Source organism: Tamandua tetradactyla, chromosome 7 (genome assembly GCF_023851605.1).
Source record: "Tamandua tetradactyla isolate mTamTet1 chromosome 7, mTamTet1.pri, whole genome shotgun sequence".
Lineage (NCBI taxonomy): Eukaryota > Metazoa > Chordata > Mammalia > Pilosa > Myrmecophagidae > Tamandua > Tamandua tetradactyla.
Genome location: NC_135333.1, coordinates 100,476,832 through 100,499,694, shown reverse-complemented (window position 1 = coordinate 100,499,694; position 22,863 = coordinate 100,476,832). Strand labels below are relative to the sequence as shown.

Here is a 22,863-nt window from a genome sequence, read left to right as displayed (position 1 = left end):
CTCAAAGTCACAAAATTGCTTCTAACTGCCAAGTCCAATAACCTCTTTCCTCCAACTCATTCTCTGTTCTTGAAACTCCTCCAGAGTAGGTTCTGTAACTTATTGGATTTGTATCCTTATCACCTAACTGGAGTGGTAAAGATGAATAAACATAGCCCTTGAAACCAGCTAGGCCAATGAGGCCTGTGTTTCTAAAGAGAACAGCAATTGCCTCTACAATTTCTTTGGCTCAGTCAGAAATATCACTTCTAAATCTGCTTATGTTTCAAAGTAGTGATTAAAGGTTGATTCTTCCTTGGGTCCCCAGATTCCTTCCCAATGGGAAACAGCTACGCTGTTCTCAGAATGCTGCCAGCATGGGCCCACCTACTGAATTGCAGATCCTAATAAATAACTGTGATTCAAATCTACATTCCTCAAAGCTTCTTCTGATGTCTGTCATGTAAATTATTTGGTCTAGTATGTACATTGATTGCATGAAAATAAACCAAAAATATATGCATTCCTTTATATCTATAAAGCTATGTGATAATTTCCTTTTCCAAGAAAGAAGGTAATTTGAAATTTGAGAGACTTCATTTCACTATTTAGCTGTCACCATATGAATGTTAGAAAATGAAATTGACTGTACAGGGGTGTTAAAAAATAATTTACTTGAGGCACTTTAGATAAAATACATTTGAAGACTAGGATATTAAAATAACTCTTGGAAACTCTTTTAGCCTCATAACTCATATTCTGAGGTTAAAACTTTCTGGGTGGGGAAAAAAGTATTTTATCTTATAAATCAATTAATATATCAAATTTTGTGTGTTTGACTCTAAGTGTAAATATAGTGGTCAAAGGCAAATGATTTAAAAAATAACTCTAAAATAATTTATTATACTGTAATTTGCTGACTCAAATGTTGCCTTTATCAGGGCAAGTATCATTTGCCAAAATATTTCACACTAATGCTTTTTGTAAAAACTAGCCTTTTCATTCGGAACACAGCTAAAAATGAAGTTCGTTTTGTAAGTTTGAATTTTTTTTTCCATTTTATAATGATTATGACAAACAGTTTTTAATAAGCTTTAAATAAATAATTCAAGATTGATTTGCTCTTCAAAGATCATTTATTAAGCTATGATGCTAAAAAGAAGACATACACAAAAGCTGAGAAGGAAAGGTAACTATTTTTAATAGTGTTTTTATATCTTACTATAAATTAGCTCAATTTCCCACCACGTTGCTTTGAATGTGCAGTTGTAACCTTAGTAGCTAGGGAAAATTTTTTCACAGGTGGAATTGACACAAAAACTACATATATAACATGAAACTGAGACTGGGGCAGCTAGGCGGTTTGCGTTCAGTTTAACCGAAACAGGACTTGGCCAAATAGTGATTCCTTTTAGAGAAGTAAATCAGCCTAAGAACAAGGAAGCTTATTTAACTTTTTAGGCTCCAGGGCATTTAACTGAGAACAAACTAGACATTCTTTAAAAGATAAATCATTAAAAAGAATTTAAACTAATATTTAGGAAAAATACAGAATTGTTGAATTAATCATGAATAAGCAATATTTATAATTTCACTGTGAAAAGTTAAAAATAATGAGGTTTTAAAGTTTGTCCTTTTGCCATAATTCCAGTCTAATAGTGATTCCCTTATGATGTTCATAAGAATTCTTCTGTATTTCAGTCATAGATGTAAAAAAAAGAAAGAAAAATGAAAATCAAGCCATGTTATGACTATTCTTTCCTGTGAAAAGAAACTAATGCTGCCAATTTTCATTTTAGATTTGAATGCATAAATAATTTGCATATAAGTACCACTTTGGACTTTGATGTTTTACTTGATGATGTACAAATTGGCATGTGACAAAACCTAAATTATAAAAATTATGAAGTACATAAAGATAGGTCTTCCATTTAAAATACGTTGACTACTTTTAGTTTTTGCTAATTAGCACTTTAACTTGTATAGCCAATTTTACAGAAAAAACTTAACCATGAATGAAAGTTTTTACTTTAAAGTTCATCGTGATGTCAAACAAAACTTATAGTAAGAGATTCAAAATGGTTATATAAGTAATGCTCTACAGTCTAGAAAACTAAAGAATAAACATTATCTGTTTTATTCCATTGTTAAATATGTATTTTTTTTTAATGCTGTGTGGCGGGGTCACATTTCACTATTTTTCCATGTGAATATTCCATTATTGCAGCACCATTTGTTGAATTTTTGTTTGTTTGTTTTGCTATTGGGGAAGTGCATGGAATGAGAATCGTACCTAGGTCTCTGCATGGCAGGCGAGAATTCTACTACTGAATTACCCTTGCACCCTTCTTAAATATATATTTTTAAACACCTAAATATATAATTCTGAAGAGCTGTTAATAAAGTCAAATGAACCCTATAATATTTGGACATTTAAATAACAGTGGTTCTTTGCAGCTCTTATGATCTCCCAATCTGATGGCTAAGCAGATTGCTAAAGCTGCTAATGAACCCACCATGTTAAGAATCTGTAAACAAAAAAAGATGAAGGTTTAAGAGAGTTCACAACAATGCTAATGCCTTAGGGTCCCATCATGTAGAAATGTCAGGTTTGTTTATTATGCTACGTTTTGCTCTCTAACAGGAAATTTGAGTGGATGGAGAAGAGTAAGTTTGTGAATTGCTCAATGCAATGATAATTTAAAAATGAGTCATCTGTGAGAAAATATGTTTGGAAGTTTAGAAAAGAATGCTGCAAAATAAAATAGCCATAATGCATAGTAACTTATGCTGAAGAATTCAACCCAATTATGGATTTAATTTTTACTTAAGCAGAATAATTAATAGTTCCCTAATTTATCCATTGTGGTATAGTAAAATACAAAGCATCTAATGTATATGTGAAACTTGTATTCAAACAAAACAACATGTATTTGGTAGTGGATTCTTATAAATCATCAGATGCAAACCTTGCTGTTGCTTTGATCATCCTTTTAACTTCCAATTATCAGAAACATCATCGTATTCCCCTTTTTCCTCCCTTTTTCTCCTACAAATAATTTTGAACACTGTCTATGGCCTAGGTGCTACATTACTCACTAAAGATACAAATATAAATAAAATCTGATCTCAGTCCTTAAGATATTCCCTTTATAGTGGTAGAAATTAAATATGTGAAAACCTAGTTTTAATCCAATGTATTAATTAACTTGACTTTGCAAAAATTTGCATGATAAATTCATTTAGAACTTAGAAATTATTTTTACACATCTCACCTATTAGCTACTCAGATCAGCACTTGGAGTACACTGTGGAAGTAGTGTTATCCCATTTTACAGAAAAGGTAAATGAGTCCCAAATGAGAACCAAAGAAGTTAGTTAAAATGTCCAGTTCTACACTGCTCATACATAAAGAAACTGCAACTTTAACAATGTATGGCTTAAAAATGCTACAATTTTTCATATTTTAAGAAATATTTATCTTCTTTTTAAACTAATGACAGCAACTAACTTAAGCATAATCCTTTACCAGCTACAAAATGTATCCTTAAGTATTCTTCTTATCTTTTATGAAACACATGGTCGGGGGGACTAAATGAAAAATAAAACCATATGAAAGAGCAGAAGCATTTCATTAGACATGAAATGGAGTCTGCATAAATAATATAATCATGTTGATTCTGGTTTTATGCTATTTTTCCTATTTTTCTTCTTAGACCTGCTTGATGAGGAAAATATCCCCCCCAACCTCAAACAATGAATACCCCCCACCCCCGCCCAAACAAACCTGCATGCACCCATTAAGGACACAGATTCACCAACTGCACCTATGCTGAGCTATGGGGATATGTCTACAATGACATATTATTTCTAAGGATGGTTTGGTTATCTCTTTCTTACAGTCAAAATTAAATGGGCTATAATGAATTACATACCCATCTTCCAATTCTTCATTTGGGAACAGCCACTTTATAACGCACTTGTCTGAATTCAGAGAATACTCCCAAATGTGCGCTGAGATCTTAACATTAAGTAATTGGCCAGATAAGGGCATGTGCTGCACTGGATAATGTCATGTCTTTCAATCAGCATAATGAGGCCCAGCACCAACCTTTGTATCAAATGGGAAGCGGCCTTTATCCCACATAACACATGCTGGGGTCGCTTAGAGAGTTGTTATAATGGTACATAACCAGACAAACACCCACATCTTGTAAGGATGGAAAATGTATGTGACCAATTTTATGCATATCCAATTTTGAAAAAGCAGAGTGAGAAGGAAAAACAGTCAAAAAGAAAGCCTGTTAAATTTTAATATGTATAACATAGAGAATGATCCCATTAAGATTATTAAAAATTACATGGATTATATGATCTTTCTTCTATTATGCATATGAAAAATTGAAATACATTGCCAAAACAAGGTGATCAATTACAGAACAGAAAATATTTTCATATCAGCACTTAAAAATTTTAAATGAGCATGAGTAGCATAGTAAATAAATTATATTGCACAAATACCATGCAGCAGGCAATGCTAACTTCTTCCCTTATAAATATATATATATATATATTTTTTTTTTTTGCATGGGCAGGCACTGCATAAAAAGAAGCCATTAGATAAATAATTCCCATTTAAAGATGAGAAGGTTGAGGCTCAGAGAGATTAAGTAACATGCCCCAAGTTACAGAGTTGTTAAATGAAGGTGCCTAGAGTTCAGATGAGGACTCAGTATCCTGCCTTCCCATGAAGTGGTTTAGAGGCAAAGCTTTTAAAATTAGGAAGATTCAGATTTGAATCCCAGCTTTGCCTCTCATTAGCTGGGTGTTATTTTAACTTTCCACCTGCAAAATTAGGAATAATAATACCCATATCAGTGTTGCAGTGAGTATTAAGTGAGGCAGCAGAAGTACAGAGCTTAACACTATCTGGCAACATACGGCAAGCATACAAATGAGGGGAGCCATAAGAGTTGATTAATAAGAGATCCTAAAATATTTTCTGATGGCAGAATTGTTCAATACTATGATCATTCACACCAATTACGTATTTTCAATTTCTGAATAAATTTTTCTCATCATTTAAAAGAAAGGGGTGTTTCATTATATTATTATAAGGCATATCCTTTATTGTGAAGAAGACAGTCATCTCTTCATAGGTTTGTTTTGTTCTGTTTTGCTTTTTTAATTTGTTTGGCTCTGAAAGTTTTAAAGAAGTTATTTTCTAAGAGGGACTTTTTTCTTGCTGCCAGAGAGGGAACTGATTCCTTAACAAAGTGCCAATCAAACAAATTAAATGTAAGAGGTGATGCTTAAAAGAGGTGATAACCAAAGGTTGTTTGAATGGAAGTATCATCCTTGCCAAACATTTTAGGGTTTGACATCTGTCTGAAACATTTTTCTTCCAAGCATTTCCAAGGATAGGATATTTAAACAGAAAATAATTCAGAGTTATATACAACTACTGGTAGTGAGCACATCAAAAACGGTCCTTACTCTTCTAAATATGATATTAGATAAAAATCACATTCATGCATTCAGATATGAAAAAAATCACATTGAATCTCTTTCTGAGACATTCTATTTTGTTCCTAAAACATATTTTATTTAATCACTTAGACCTTGAGATAAAATACGTGTATTTTATATATAAATGTGTGTGTGCAAATATATATCTATACACACACACATACACACTCACATACATACACACATTTAAATCCTTAGGGTAATTCTTTTCAGATGATCAGATTATGTATCACACAAAGCAACAATTTTGAGGGCTAAAAAATGAATACTTGTTTATACCCAAATTCCTTGGCAGGAGAGTGAGGAGATAACATCTTCTCTCAACATGAGCAGTTTATTAATTAAAAAATTGGTGTTCAGGTAAGACAGTTCATATCGCACTAGTCAAGAGAGCCTGGAAAATTAATCAAACTCAGCAATGACAGAGGTCTGTATTTGAGATTATGCTATGATTTTTAACTGAAATAAGTTTACATTGACCAACTTAAGCACTTGATACTTCTTTTAATTTGATTTTTAAAACCAGTATGTGTTAAGTCAAATGAACACTGGGTGTCTCAATGTGAAATTATGTGATATTTAAAATCATTTGTCAGCTCATGCTCCAGTTCTTTTTTTATTTTTGTTTTCAAAAAAGGCAACTGTGTTCAGTCTATTATGTAGATGCCTCTATTAAAAACATATAGGACTCTAGAGAATAATAATAATAATAATAATAATCACAAGAATTCTGGATATGTGGTGTCTCTGATCTATAAAGATTAACTCTTATTCTCCCATATCCCAATGTGATTTCTGGGAGGCAAATAGGATTGGGGTATTCATTTCATAGATAGATATGCTAAAACAAATGAAAATTAATATTTATGTCACATCTAGTTCCACAGTTAAGGATGAAATCTAAACTTCTATTAGAACTCAAATAGAGGTTCAAATAAATGGATATATTGTCCTATATGAAAAGATGCCCATAAGAGAAAAAGCTAATGAATAAGAAGAGAACTCTGACAGACCTGGAATTGAATTCTGATTCTTGCAAATAGCTATGTTAACTTTGATGAAACTATTTAGTGCCTTTTGGTCTATTCCCCATTACTGAGTACTGGGAGAGTGACACGTGCATCAAAAGATTAGTATGAGGAGTAAGTGAAGGGTGCATGAAAATACGTTGTACAGACTACGTGCTTTAGTGCTTATTTTCCTTTCTATCCTTTACTACAGGACAGTTATTATTTTTACTCTAATGAAATTATGTGATGAATTATGTGAAATTTCAAGGGACAGTTTATAGATAGCAGTCACTGTAAATTACTTGTCTATAAAAGCTAAAAATAGTAGAAATCATGATTCTAGTTAGAAGTTAGGCGAAGGAATAAAGGTAATCTGAGATGTAGATAACTGATATTAAGTGATCACAGAAGAATTTTTACAGCAGTCTGTCATCCATTTAAAATCTTTTCCCTCAAATAAAGCAGTAATCATAATGAACAAATACAGAGGGTCTATGAAATATTTTCTTTTTGATAGACAGGGAATAATAAAAGAAAAAAAGAGGAGCCATTTTAGCTTCAGAAAAATATTTCTGACTAGTAAATGCAGAGGAAGAGGGTAAAAAAAGGGGGAAGAACTTATTGCACTAAAGTCTATGGAAATGGAGTTAGCATTTAGCATAAAAATTTAAATGTAAATTGGAAGAATGGTCAAGATTGAGCTGGATAAAAGAGTGTATTCAAGAGAACACACTATAACTATTTCTTGGAGATGCTATGACTCCTCAAGTGACATAAATCTGGGAAGCTCTCATCACATTATCCCCACTCCTTTCAGATCTTTCCCTCCCTGCCCATAAAAACATTCATTGGCCCACTCAGTTATAAATGAAATGATAACAATTTCATTTCTTTATTTATGGTCTCCAGTAGAATGTGCAGTGGTTTCTAGTTTCCTCACTAACTATGAAAAAATATTTTCAAATTTCCTTTTCTCTTTTTATTTTTCACTGCCTGGACAAAGAATATATATACAGGTATGAAATATACATTTTATAGATGAATCACTTACTTCAGAGCATTATTTACTCCCAAATACATTAAACTATAAACTTAAATTACACTGTATTTATAAAGCTTTTAAAATTGAAAAAGTTTCTTCCACTTACCTGCACCATCCGTTTTAATTTTGTTTGATGGTATACTGGGCTCTCCTATACCCAAGGTATTAGTAGCTACCACACGAAATTCATACTCCATCCAAGGGATTAAATCTACTGCTCTTGCGGCTTCCATATTTCCTTCAATAATTGGAGGATCTATACAAAGTAAACATTAGAGCAGAGAGTAGTAGGTGATCAATTTATCACTTTTCTAAGTCTTCACTTTGTTTTGCGATTTTGGAAAAATGGCAGATATTACACAGAGTTGACATTAAAAAAATAGGAGGGCGTATTGTAGGAAGAGGGTGGATTAGGGAGCTCTAGGGCACAGCCCTTCCACTACAACAACTAGTAAGCAAGCAGGAACTGTCTGAAACAAGTATTTTGAAACTCTACACAGTATTCAGGGATGAGTGGGAGGAAGAGGCTGAGAAATTATGATAAAGAACAGTAAATGGCTCTCTCTGCACAGCAGTTAATGGTACCCATCCCCTCCCACTCCCCATTGCTCCCCCCACCCCACACACACATGGCAGTGTCTACGTGTCACTTGACTGAAAAGATGTTAATATCTTCTTCTTCAAGGCCAAAGTAGGCATGATCAATCACTGTTCATAGCATTTGGTTGAAGTCTTCAGATAGCTGGGGGCACAGCTCTGAGCACAGACATTGTTTCAACATGCTTTAGACAAAGTCACTGTGGTCTTTGTTTCAACTAGTCAGAAATGTCTGCCACAGTGGAAGACACTTCAAGATACTATGCTTAATCAGGACTGCAGGAGACAGTTAATTGAAGGGCTACATTTACTGGGCAAGACAAGAAAACTCAATTCTTGGTTGCCTTCCTGATCCTTGGCCAGGGCAATTTGGATCCAGCCTTTGCCCTTTGTGGGTCCCTGGCCCTTTTTGGCTAGGAAAATCTGACTTGAGAAAGTCCCCCCAATTTTCCCTCAAGGCAAAAGCAGCTTGATGCAATAAAAGGAGTATAAAGAATTATAGAAGTGGACAATCTGGGGCAAAGGCTTGCTGGCTTCAGATGTCTGGGACAGGGAGGTCTGTCTCATGGGAAACAGAGGGGACAACCAAACTCTGACAAATAGAGGAACTCTAAACAACTAATTACCAAAATCCCAGGACAAAACCCCTGAAAGACTGGGAAATGCATGCACACTGCATTCTCCTTGGGAAGACCTTCCTGATAGGAGGGCTAAAGCTCAAGAAAATCTCTATCTTATCACCAACTAGTTACAAAAGCAAGCAACAGACCTGAAGAAATAAAGACCAGTAAAGGTAACCATTAGGTGATTATAAATGCCAGTATTATTATAGTCTATTGTTTGCTACATAACTCTACTTCTTCCTTCTTACAGGTGCTAAGTGTAAATGCATAAAACATAATGATAATTCTTTGGTTTTTGACATATAATGTACAAATATATAAGCGGTAACAAATGCAAAAAAGAACATGGCCGGTGCTGGGCAGAATAGGAAAAAATACATTTGTATGCTTCTGAAATTAAGTTGCTATCAAATCAAATATGACTGGATGTTAAATTTTAACCCTATAGTATCCTCAAAGAAAATGCATGAAAAATACATCCAGATAGAGAAGAGAAGTCACTCAATACGGTACAACATATACACAAAATATCAAATAAATATAAAAGTAGGCATTAATGAAAGAATCAAAGGGCACAGAAGCTATAAGACATATAAAGGCTAAATAGCAAAACTGCAGAAGAAATTTTTGCATTAACAGTAGTGACTTTAAATGTAAAGGGACTATAAATGTAAATAGATTAAATTTTCCACTCAAAAGACAAAGATTGGCAGAATGAATAAAAAAGCACCATCCAGTTATATACCGTCTTTAGAGACTCACCTTAAATTCAAAATACAAGTAGGTTGAAAATGAAAGAACAGGAAAAAATACACTATGCCAGCAATAGCCAAAAGAGAGCAAGGGTGGCTACATTAGTATCAGCTATACTAGTATACTGATATACTAGTATCAGGGACAAAGACAATAATTATATTGTCAATTGAACAAGAAGATGTAACAATTTAAATATATATTCACCTGAAAGCAGATTCCTAAAATATGTGAAGCAATACTGACAGGTTTGAAGGGAGAAACTGGCTATTCTATATTAATAGTAGGAGACTTTATTAGACCACTCCCAATAATGGGTAGAACATCTAGTGAGAAGATCAATGAGGAAATAAAAGACTTGTACAATATTCCAAACCAATAGACCTAAGAGATAGATGCAGAATACTTCAACAAGAGAATACACATTCTTCTTGAGCACACATGGATCATTCTCCAGGATGGATGATATGTTATGCCAGAAAACAAGCCTCAGTAAATTAAGAACTATTGACATCATACAATGCATATTCTCTTACCCAAACAGAATAAAGTTAGAAATCAATAACACAGGGAGAGATGGAAAATTCACAAATATGTGGAAATGCAACAACATGCTCTAAAACAACGAATGGCTTAGAAAGGAAATTAAAAGCAAAATTAGGAAATACCTTGAGGTGCATGAAAATGAAAATACAACAGACCAAACTTATGCGATACAGCAAAGGTAGTGATGAGAGAGAAATTTATAGCTCTAAATGCTCACATTAGAAAAGAAAACTTTGAATCAGGGACCTAACGTCAAAACTGGAAGAATTAGAAAAAGAAGAGCAAACTAACCCAGAGTGAACAGAAGAAAGGAAATAACAAAGATTACAGTGGAGATAAATGAAACTGAAAACAAAAAAAGATAGAGGGCATCAACAAAACCAAAAGTTGGCTCTTTGAAAAGATCAATAAAATTGACAAAGCTTTAGCCAGACACAGTCATTTTTTTTCTTTTTTAGCTAAAGAAAAAAAGAGAGAGGATACAAAAACTGAAAATCAGAAAAGGGGACATTATTATGAATACCACTGAAATAAAAAGGACTATAACATGATACCCTGTGCAACTATACACCAATATATTAGATAACTTGGATGAACTGGACAAATTCTAATAACACACAAGCTACCTATATTGATGCAAAAAGAAACAGAAGATCTCAACAAACCAATAACAAGTAAAGAGGTTGAATCAGTAATCAAAAACATCCCCAAAAAGAAGAGCCCAGGACCAGATGGCTTCACAGGGATGTTTTACCAAACACAGTATAAGGACGTAAATCAAATTTAATTTGATTAATTTGATTAAATTTGATTTAAGTCCTTCCAAAGCTTTGAAGATGAGGGAACACTCTCTAATTCATTCTACGAGGCCAACATTACCCTCACACCGAAGTCAGATAAAGCTATCACAAGAAAAGAAAACCACAGACCAACATCTCTCATGAATATACATGCAAAAATCCTCCACAAAATACTAGCCAACTGAATTCAACATAAAGAACATATAAAACATTCAACATATAAAAGAATTGCCCACCATGATTGAGTGGGATTTATCCTTGGTATGTGAAATTGACTTGACAAGGAAAATAAATTAATGTAATATACCACATTAACACAATAAAGGTAAAAAAACCACAGGGTCATCTCAATTGATCCAGAAAAGTAATTTAATAAGATACAGTGCATTTTCTTGACAGAAACATGTAGAACACTAGGAATAGAAGGAAACAACCTAAACATAATAACGGACTTATAAGAAAAGCTTATAGCTGATATCATATGCAACAGTGAAAGACTGAAAGATCAGGAACAAGACGAGAATGCTCACCGCCACCACTGAAGCACATCGTTGTGCTAAAAGTTCTAGCTAGAGCAGTCAGGCAAGAAAAAGAAATAAAAGACATCCAAATTGGAAAGAAAGAAGTAAAACTTTCCTTATATTCAGATTGATATGATCTGAAAAATCCACAACAAAGCTCCTAGAGCAAATAAATGAATTCAGCAAAGTGGCTAGTTACAAGACCAACACCCATAAACCATTAGTGTTTCTAAACACAAGCAATGAACACTCAGAAGAAAAAAATCAAGAAAAATATTCTTTTTATAATAGCAATTAAATGAATCGAATACCTAGGAATAAATTTAACCAAGAATATACAGGATTCATATACAGAAAACTAAAAAATATTGCTAATAGAAATCAAAGAAAACCTAAAGAAATGGAAGGACATTGTGTTCATGAATTGGAAGACTAAATATCATTAAGATGTCAATTCTACCCCCCCAAAATTTATTGATTCAATGCAATCCCAATCAAAATTCCAACAGCCTTCTGTGCAGAAATAGTAAATCCAATCATCAAATTTATATGGAAGGATAAGGGATCCCAATTTGCTGAAGCCATCTTGAGAAGAGAAATAAAGGTGGAGGACTCACATTCCCCATATCAAAACATATTACAGGAGGTGCTCGTCTGCCATGCAGGAGACCCGGGTTTGATTCCTGGTCCATGTACTTCCCCAAAAATAAACAACCAAGCAAAAACAACCAAACAAAAAATTCAACAAATGGCGCTGATAATGGGATACTCACATAGAAAAATAATGAAATGTGACCCTGCCATACAGAATTGAATTGAGAGTTCAAAAAGCAACACTCACATTTATGGTCAACTAATTTTTGATAAGGGGGCAAAGACTCAATTGGGAAATAATAGTCTCTTCAAGCAATGGTGTTGGAAAAACCAGATCTTCATTTGCTAAAAAGGAAGAAGGACCCCTACCCCCTACCTCATACAAAAATCAATTCAAAATGAATCAAAAGATACATATATATAAGAACCAGAACCACTAAAGTTCCAGAAAAAAATGAAGGGAAGCATCTGCAAGATGTTGTGTAGGCAATAATTTCTTTGATTTTACACACAAAACACAAGAAACAACAGAAAAAAAAGATAAACGGGATCTCATCAAAATTCAGGTACTTTTGTGCTTCAAACGACTTTATCGTGAAAATAAAACCTATGTAATGGGAGAACAAGTTTGGAAACCACGTATCTGATAAAGGTTTATTATTCAGAATATATAAAGAAATCCTTCAACTTAACAACAAGACAAACAGCCTTATTTAAAAATAGGCAAAAAGACTTGAATAGGCATGTCTCCAAGGACAACATACAAATGGCCAGAAAGCACATGAAAAGATGCTCAACGTCATTAGCCATCAAGGAAATGCAAATGAAAACCACAATGAGACACCATTTAACAACCATTAGAATGGCTGTCATTAAAACAATGGAAAATTACAGGTGTTGGAGAGGACGCACAGAAATAGGAACTCTCATTCATTGCTGGTGGCAGTGGAAAACGGTGCAGCAGCTGTGGAAGAAAGATTGGTGGTTTCTCAAGAAGCTTAATATGGAACCACCATATGACCTGGCAATCTCTCTACTAGGTATATACCCAAAAGAACTGGAAGCAGGGACTTGAACAAATATTTGCACACATGTTCATAGCGGCATTATTCACAATTGCCAAAAGATAAAGCAACCGAAGTGTCCATCAACTTGATGAATAGATAAAGTATTGCATATACATACAATGGAATATTATTCAGCCATAAAAAGAAATGAAGTCCTGTTATGTGTAATCACATGGATGAACCCTGAAGACATCATGTTCAATGAAATAAGCCAGACACAAAGAACAAATATTGTATGATACCACTGATTTGAAATAATTGGAATAAACAAACTCATAGTGTCAGAATCTAGAATAAAGATTTTCAGGGGACAGGGTGGGTAGAGGGAATGGAAAGTTGGGACTTGACCTATACAGGGTTCCTATTTGGAATGATAGAATGGTTTTGGTGAAGAAAGGTGGTGATGGTGGCACAGCATTGTGACCATCACTGAAATATATGTCTGGATGTTATTAGAAGGAAAATGTTATGTTTATATATGGTAGCAGAGTAAAAATGTTTAAAAAAAATACAGGAAGTACATTATATAGTGAACCCTAAGTTAAACGATGGACTATGGTTAATAGTAAACATAAAAATACACTATCATCAATTGTAACAAATGTGGGACAGTGATGCAGGGTGTTTATAATAGGGTGGTATATGGGAATCCTGTATTTTATGTATGCTTGTTATGTAAACCCACAACTTCTTTAATAAAGAAAAAAATGAAACAATTTTTAAACATACATCTACATATCATCCTGAAATTCTACTACTAGCTACTTAACTGAGAGAAATAAATACTTTTGACTTGCAAAACCCTTGTACAAAGATTTTCATATTTAAACATATTCACATAGTATCAAACTGGAAACAAGTAAAATATCTTTCAGTGGTGAATTCTATTAAAAATGTGATATATTCAGACAATGAAATACAACTCAGCGATAAAGAGGAGCAAAATACTGATACATGCCTCAACATGGATGAATCTCAAAAACAAGATGTTAAAGTGAAAGAGGCAGACACACAGAGGATATAATGTATGATTCCATTTATTTACAGTCCCAGGCAAGAAAGTCTAATCTTTGGTGATAAAGTCATTAACATTGGTTAATGAATGATTACTTCTGGGAAGCACGGTCATGGGATGTATGGAATGGAAAGAGCAGGAAGGAACTTCCTGTGGTGATGGAAATGTTCTATATCTTGATGTGTGTTTACATACATGAGGGTACGCATTTATCAAACCTGTCAGACTGTGTACTTAAGATCTGTGCATTTCATTTTATACAAACTTTACCTAATAGTAAAGACTAAAGTAAAAAGTGGTCCTTTTATACATTCCAGTATCTTTTATTTGAAGTCTCATGCAGATGTTTTATTTAGAATCCTGTGCTACAGAAATTTTTGCTTCCTGTGTACATGTATGGATTTGCTTTCTTTAATCTGATAATAAGAGAGTTATGGAAATGACCATGTTTCCTTTTTTACTTTGGGAGTCAGGAAGCACAGATAATACTGAAACTCACTAACAATAACCTCTATGATTTGAAATTATGATGCACATATTTGTATTCTCTTTTAATATTTAGTTGTGCTTCTTTTTGAATTTGTATTTTCTAAGTTTAGACATACTTGTTGTTTTAGAAAATATGCAAAATATATAAATATATATATAAATTAAATATATGTGTATTTCCACAACCCAGCAATAATTCTTAGTTTCTTAACTTCTCATCCTTAACAAAGACATAAATCTCATTTAAATCTATCTTTAAACATTAGACAACTATATTAAGGTTCAGGTAAAAAACACAAATCAGGTCATAGTAGAAATGGGTTTCTACCATATGTTTTTTACTGAAGAGTATATCAAGAACATTTTTTCCCAAACTACCAAATATTCTTGAGATACAATACTTTTATAGATTGCATATTATTTCATTATATGGTTGTATCATCATTTATATCCCTTTCATTAGATAAGTAGATTATGACTTTTTTGCATTAAATAACACTGCACTAAATATTGCTACAAATAAACCTGTTACTCATCATTGATTATTTATTAGGATATATTTTATTTTAGAATTTAACTATTAGAAAAGGATAAATAATGACATTCAAAGCATTTTGAAAATGACTTTTAGATTTCTTTCCAGAGTGTTTGTCAGTTTGGTGTAGTATTTCATAGTTTTATTGTTTCATTTTATGTATTCTCACTCTAAATTAACCTGAACTGTTTGTGAAATGACGCTTTGTTTTAGCAGAATACTTGACTCTTGCATAATTGCGTCTCTGCATATTTCTCTTTTTTCTCCGATTCAAACAGTGCCCAGCATGCTTTCCCAAATGTGGGAACAGAGGGAATATCTTTTGTTTGTCACGTTTTGATTTTCAGTTTTGTTACAAGTTTCACTAAGGCTAAAAGAGCAAATACATTCAGCACTCTTTGCCAAGAATACTCTGCCCCAACAAATTCAAATTAAGCTTTGCCTAATTTTTGGACTTTATTCTACCATTAATAAAGATGCTACTTTACTCTTCCAAATATACTTATTGAAATTATTCTTTACCAAAATTATCAAAAGAAAAAGTTCTTTTATGGGAATTCTATCTCAATTATTTTTTTAAAAGAAACATAACTGAAAACCACATTGGTAATATTATTTTATGGCAATTATAGCAAAAGTCTTAATAAATCTTTTAAAGGAAAAAAGCACTGAAAGAGATTGAGCCAGGAATTTTTGCAACAGAAAATGAAATATGCAGGTAGCACTAGTGGGTGCTAGCTTTGTCCATTCCGCATTTATTAAGCAGCCAGCATTTGCCAGGTCGTATGTTAAGCACTTTGACAGGACTTTTCATTTAACCCTAACAATGGCCTTGTGAAACATGTATTATTTTCCTTATTTTTCACATGGTTCAAGGATATTAAGTCTATGCCCAAAGTGCACAAGTAGAAAATGATAGAGCCTGAATTAAATCAAGTTCCAAGTACATGAGTCTTCCCTTTTTGCTATAAAAACAGACAATATGATACTTTTCATTGTGAAGCACAGTATGAATACATTGTTTCATTTATTCTAAAGCCATTTGCCACCCTAAATAAAAGTCTGCCAACCCCTGTCTAATATGAATTTGTATCAGGAAGTGCACCTAAGAAGGAATTAAGGCTTCCTTATTAGGTAGAAAAGATCTACATTTTGGGATATCATACGTCTCAAATTTAGAGCTTCAGTTTTAAAGGGTGCCACCTAGAAACCCAGATTTTTATTTTATACACTGATTAATTGCTTTATATGAGACAGGAAATATTTACATTTGAAAAGGCTGAAACATATCCTGTTATCTTCTTGACTGCAGAATTTTGATAGCTAACATGATTAATCTAAGATCATTAAAAAGACAGACATAGCCAATAAGCTATAGAGAATCTTAGTTTTGAAATATTTCACTTTCATTTTACCTGGCAAAAAAGGCTCAAAGTACTAACTGGCAATTGCCCAATGTTCTATAAAATTCATTGTACAAAGATATTACAGGAAATCATTAATAAAATAGTCATAAAATATAGAAGGCATGGAACACTGTCTTCAAAATTAATGGTATCAGTTTGATACTTTTTAGTAGACTATAGCTGGTTGTGTACAAATCTTAGTATTTCTGGAAGCCTTATTAAGAAAATGTGGTGAGGAAACTTAAAATGGATGCTATCTTACTTTAATTTTTAAATTTAATATAGCCATAGTTCAATTGACAATACAAGTAATGAATTCTGAATGCAAGAGACATGAGTAACATGAGCAAATTCTGAGGTTATGAGTGTGGCTAATAATAATTATTTGCTAACACTCACATCTCCTTTGACTACCCATTAAAGCAGTGACAGACAATAAAATAAACGGACCCTTAGCAAGGCTGACAAAAAAAGGATAGAACATGCAAATAAATAAAATCAGAAAGGGAAGGGGGGAACATTACTACCGACCCTGCATAAATGAAGGTAATGAGAAAAACTATGAGCAACTGTATGCTAATAAACTAGACAACATAGATGAAATGGACAACTTCCTAGAAAGGCATGAACAACCAACACTGACTTGAGAAGAAATAGATGACCTCAATAAACCAATCACAAATAGAGATTGGATCAGTCATCAAGAAGCCTCCCAAAAAGAAAAGCCCAGGACCAGATGGCTTCACATGTGAATTCTACCAAGCATTCAAGAAAGAATTAGTACCAATTCTGCTCAAACTCTTCAAAAAAATTGAAGAGGGAGGAAAACTACTTTACTCATTCTATGAAGCCAACATCACCCTAATACTAAAGCCAGATAAAGATACTTCAAGAAAAAAAATTACAGACCAATCTCTCTAATGAATATAGATGCAAAAAAAAAATCCTCAAAAATAAAAAATACCTGCAAATCGAATCCAGTAGCACATTAAAAGAATTATACACCAGGACCATGTAGGACTTATCCCAGGTATGCAAGGCTGGTTCAACACAGGAAAATCAGTTAACATAATACACCACATCAATAGCTCAAAGTGGAAAAACTACATGAACATCTCATTTGATGCAAAATAGGCATTTGACAAAATTCAACAAACTTTCTTGATGAAAACACTTCAAAGAATAGGAATAGAAGGGAACTTCCCTGACATGATAAAAGGAATATATGAAAACCCACAGCTAACATCATCCTCAATACAGAAAGAATGAAAGCTTTCCCTCTAAGATCAGGAACAATTAAGGATGCCCATTGTTATCACTGCTATGCAACACTGTGCTGGAAGTTGTAGCCAGAACAATTAGACAAGAAAAAGAAATTAAAGGCATTCAAATTGGAAAGGAAGAAGTAAAACTCTCACTGTTTGCAGATGAGATGACACTATATGCAGAAAATCCCAAAAATCTAAAGCAAAGCTACTAGAGGTAATAAATGAAAACAGCAAAGTAGCAAGGTACAAAGATCAACACCAAAAATCAGTAGTGTTTCTATACATTAATAATGAACAAGTGGAGGAGGAAATCAAGCAAAGAATTCCATTTTAATAACAAACAAAAGACTCAGATATTTAGGAATAAATTTAACTAAGGGGACAAAAATATCTATACACAGAAAACTATACCATATTGCTAAAAGAAATAATGTAAAACCAATGAATGGAAGGGCATATTGTGTTGAAGGACTGAAGGCTAAATATAGATAAGATGTCAATTCTACCCAAATTGATTTATAGATTCAATGCAATACCAATTAAAATCCCAACAACTTACTTTGCAGAAATATAAAAACCAATAACCAAATTTATTTGGAAGGGCAAGGTGTTCTAAACAGCTAAAAATAACTTAGAAAGAAAAATGAAGTGGGAAGTCTCACATTACCTTACTTTAAAGCATATTACAAAGCTACAGGGGTAAAAACAGCATGTATAAATATAGATATATTGACCAGTGGAATTGAATTGAGTGTTCAGAAATAGTCCCTCTCATCTATGGACAATTGATCTTTGATAAGGCAGTCAAGCTAACACAACTGGGACAGAGCAGCCTTTTCAATAAATGGTGTTTGGAGAACTGGATATCCTATGCAAAAGAATAAAAGAGGATATATGTCTCATACCCCATACAAAAATAACTCAAAATGGATCAAAGACCTAAAAACCAGGGCTAAGACTATAAAACTTGTAGAAGAAAATGTAGGGGAATATCTTATGAATCTTGTGATAGGCAGTGGTTTCCTAGACCTTACACCCAAAATATGAGAAATGAAAAAAGAAACAGGTAAATGGGATCTCCTCAAAATTAAACACTTTTGTGCATCTAAGAACTCTGTCAGGAAAGTAAAAAGGCAGCCTATACAATGGGAGACAATATTTGGAAACCATATATCAGATAAGGACTTAATATCCAGAATATTAAAAGAAATTCTGCAATTCAACAACAAAAGGACAACCCAATTTAAAAATGGGTAAAAGGCATGAGCAGACACCTTTCAGAAGAGGAAACACAACTGGCTAAAAGGCACATGAGAAGGTGTTCACCTTCACTGACTATTAGGGAAACGCATATCAAAACCACGATGAGATATCATCTCATATCCACTAGAATGCCCATTACTACTAAAACAGAAAGCAAAAACTGCTGGAGAAGATGTGGAGAAAGAGGCCACTTTTCTGCTGTTGGTGGGAATGTAAAATGATGCAACCACTCTGGAAGGCAGTTTGGGGTTTCCTCAGGAAGTTAGGTATAGAATTGCCATATGATCCAGCAATTCCACTATTAGGTATATATTCAGAGGAACTGAAGGCAAGAATACAAACAGACATTTGCATATTGATGTTTATAGCAGCATTATTTACAATGGCCAAGAGATGGAACCAGCCCAAAAGTCCATCAATGGACGAGTGACTAAACAAGCTGTGGTATGTACATACGATGGAATATTATACAGTTGTAAGACAGAATAAAGTCATGAAGCATGTAACAATGTGGCTGAACCTCGAGGATATTTTGGTGAGTTAAAATAACCAAAAACAAAATGACAAATACTTTATGATCTCACTAATATGAACTAACCTTAATGAGTGAATTGAGAGTTAATGTTATGAACAAAGGTTATCAGGAGATAGGAAGAGGGTACAGACTGGGGATTTGGTGCTGAAGGAATACAGAATGTTCGACAGGACTGACTATAAAAATTCAGAAATGGATAGCAAAATACCAAGGATAGTAGCGCAATAACATAAGTACACTGAATGAAACTGAATGTGAGTGTGGTTGAGGGAGAAAGGCTGGAGGAATGTACGGCACCAGAAGGAAAGATAGAGGGTAAGGACTGAGGTGGCATAATTTAAGATTGCCTAGAGTGATTAAATCATGGTGATTAAATGCACAAATATAAGAATGATTTTGTATGAGGGAAAATGAATGTCCACATTGCAAGGTGTTGAAAATGGGAATGGTATACGGTGAAAAAATACAGTCAATGCTTCTGTTGAATGTAACAAAGGCATTTTGCTAAATCTAAATGTCAACAAGTGACGGCTATGGGGGAGGGGTATGGATTATTTGCGTAAGAAAAGGAAATGTCTTTATATAGATTATGGTGGTGAAGACATGGCTATTTACTGAAGTTGGACTGTATTATGTGCGAATAAAACTGTTAAAAGATTAATGGAAAGAAATGTGCTGGAGAAAACATGGAGAAAGACATGTACCTATTCACTGTTAGTAGGGAAACTGAGAGGTATAGCCCCTTGGAGGGTACAGAGTGGTGGTTCCTCAGGAGGCTAGGGGTGGGGTTGCCATGTGATCCTGTAAGCCCACCGCACAGCTTATGGGGTAAGCTGGAGGAACTGAGTATGGGGACAGGAATGGATATTTGTACATTAGTGTTTATGGGGGCGGTGTTAGCAATTTGCAATGGATGGAGGTGGCCTAAGGGTACAACGACTGAGGAATGGAAGGAAGAACTGTGGTGTATAGATACAACAGACTAATGAGTAGCTGCAAGAAGCAATGAAGTTATGAGGCATGCATTTAGGTGAGTGAATCTTGAGGACAATGTGTTGAATGAAATGTCAGAAACGAAAAGACAAATATTAACATGCCTCATTCATATGGACTAACTATAATATACAAACTTGGAAAACTGAAGTCGAGAGCATAGGTTATCAGGTTGGGGTTGACTGTAAAGGGTCATAGATTGTAAGCTCCTATAGCAGTCATATCTATTCAGGAATTGTAAGTGTTATTTCTAAATTCTGAGATACTGAGCTATTCGTGTATAACCTGGTCTTTCCCTGAAACATTGGTATTTATGTGACACCTGAAACTCAGAGTTAGAGCTCTGAACCTATGAGAGTCAGCATTACCCCATTCAGAACTGCTTAAAAAGTTGCAAAAATGGTCCGACTTTGACTGAGATATGAATGAAGTTGATCTGGATAGGACTAAGGTAAATCAGAATACCAGGTAAAGGATGATATGGTCTATATTTTCAAATTTCAACTTCTGCGTGGGACCAAAGGAAGATATGTTTTGGGGCACAAAATTTATATTTTGGGTAGCACACTATCTAATTTAACATGTATCGTCAGTTTAGTTCAACACCATAATTACATGGAATCTTGAATAGGGTGTGAGATCTTGTTGGTTTGTCCAGGTTAGTGTGATGCCCCAATATATCCCAGAGTAGTTTGGGCAGATAACGAAAAAGTATTTTCAAAGTTCCCTTGGGGGACTGGGGAGAAAGAAGGAAATATTCAACTTGCCCATCTTGAATTCCTGATATTCTCATAAGCAGCGGGGACAGCTAATTCAATAGACTGAGCCCTCAATCTTGGGGTTTTTATTCCTATGAATTTATTCCTGCAAAGGAGAAGCTAAGCCTACTTATAATTGCCTAAGAATTGCTCCCAGAGAACCTCCTTTGTTGCTCAGATGTGCCCTCTCTCTCTAAGTCAAATTGGCAATGAATTCACTGTCCCCTTTCCCCCCATGTGGGACATGCCTCACAGAGGCGTAAATCTCCCTGGCAATGTGGGACAGGACTTCTGGGATGAGCCAGGACATGGTGTCATGAGTTTGAGAAAGGCTTTTTGAGCAAAAGGGGGAAGAGAGAAATGAAAGTTTCAGTGGCTGAGAGATTTCAAACACAGTTGAGAGCTTATCCTGGAGGTTACTCTTATGCATTATATAGATATCCCTTTTTTGTTCATGGTGTACAGGAGTGACTAGAGGGAAGTACCTGAAACTGATGAACTGTACACCAGTAGGCTTGATTCTTGCAGACAACTGTATAACTATATGGCTTTTACAATATGACCATGTGATTGTGAAAACCTGTGTCTGGGGTTTTCACAGATGCTCCTTTTATCCAGAGTATAGACAGATGAGTAAAAAAAAAAAGGATAAAAATAAATAAATAATGGGGGGGTGTAAGGGGGAAAAAACTTGTGTAGATTGAAATACTAGTGGTCAATGAGAGGGAAGAGTAAGTTTAGGGTATGGGATGTATGAGTTTTTTCTTTTATCTTTTTATTTCTTTTTCTGGAGTGATTCAAAATGTTCTAAAAATGATCATGGTGATGAATACACAACTATGTGATGATATTGTGAATCCTTGATTGTATATTTTGGATGGACTGTGTGTGAAGATATTCCAATAAAAATTAAAAAAAAAAACAGTGATTGAGCATTGAAATAAAAACATTTTTGCATGTGTTAACATTATTTAAAAAATGAATAGTACACATAAAAAGTAATTGGGTCTCAATATAAATCAGTTTCTTTCCAAAAGAAACAAATTTTATCACCAATATTCATACTTTTGAATTAGTAGTACATGATGGTAGGTGAGAATATTTTTTAAAGAGTTTGGTTGTTTGAGATTTTTAAATGACAAGGTGATATGCAGTATAATTTTATGTCCATTAGAAAACTTTTCTTTCAATTTCCTTTTTACCAGGAATATGTGCTTTACTCTACTGTCCTCAAACAGATATACTTTCTCTTCATTCAGTTATTATTTCTTATCCATTGACACCACCTATTGTCTAGACAACTGCGATGATTTCTCACGTGTCTTTGCCTCTGTCTATTTCCAACCCAGCAGCCAATGTCATACTTTTAAAAAAGTCAGATCACATCAGTTCTCAGCTCCAAACCCTTCAAAAGCCTCTCATTTAGGGGAAGGCCAAAGTCTAAATGTTTACAAGGCTCAACACAATTCTCTACCCTCTAGATCCAAGTCAGGCTCTGTTTCTCTTTCAGTCTTGGCACTTGCTGCCTTGTTCCCTTTAC

The 22,863-nt window shown here is 34.1% G+C and overlaps 1 protein-coding gene across 7 annotated transcripts in view; it reads right to left on the bottom strand.

Annotated features, from left to right (window-relative positions):
- CNTN1 (contactin 1) overlaps window positions 1-22,863 on the bottom strand; it is a 420,382-nt gene that overhangs the window by 64,801 nt on the left and 332,718 nt on the right. For all 7 annotated transcript variants that reach the window (XM_077170568.1, XM_077170574.1, XM_077170570.1 and 4 more), the window contains one exon: window positions 7,667-7,816. In XM_077170568.1, the coding sequence (XP_077026683.1) occupies window positions 7,667-7,816 (150 nt within the window). The remainder of the gene's footprint in view (window positions 1-7,666; window positions 7,817-22,863) is intronic.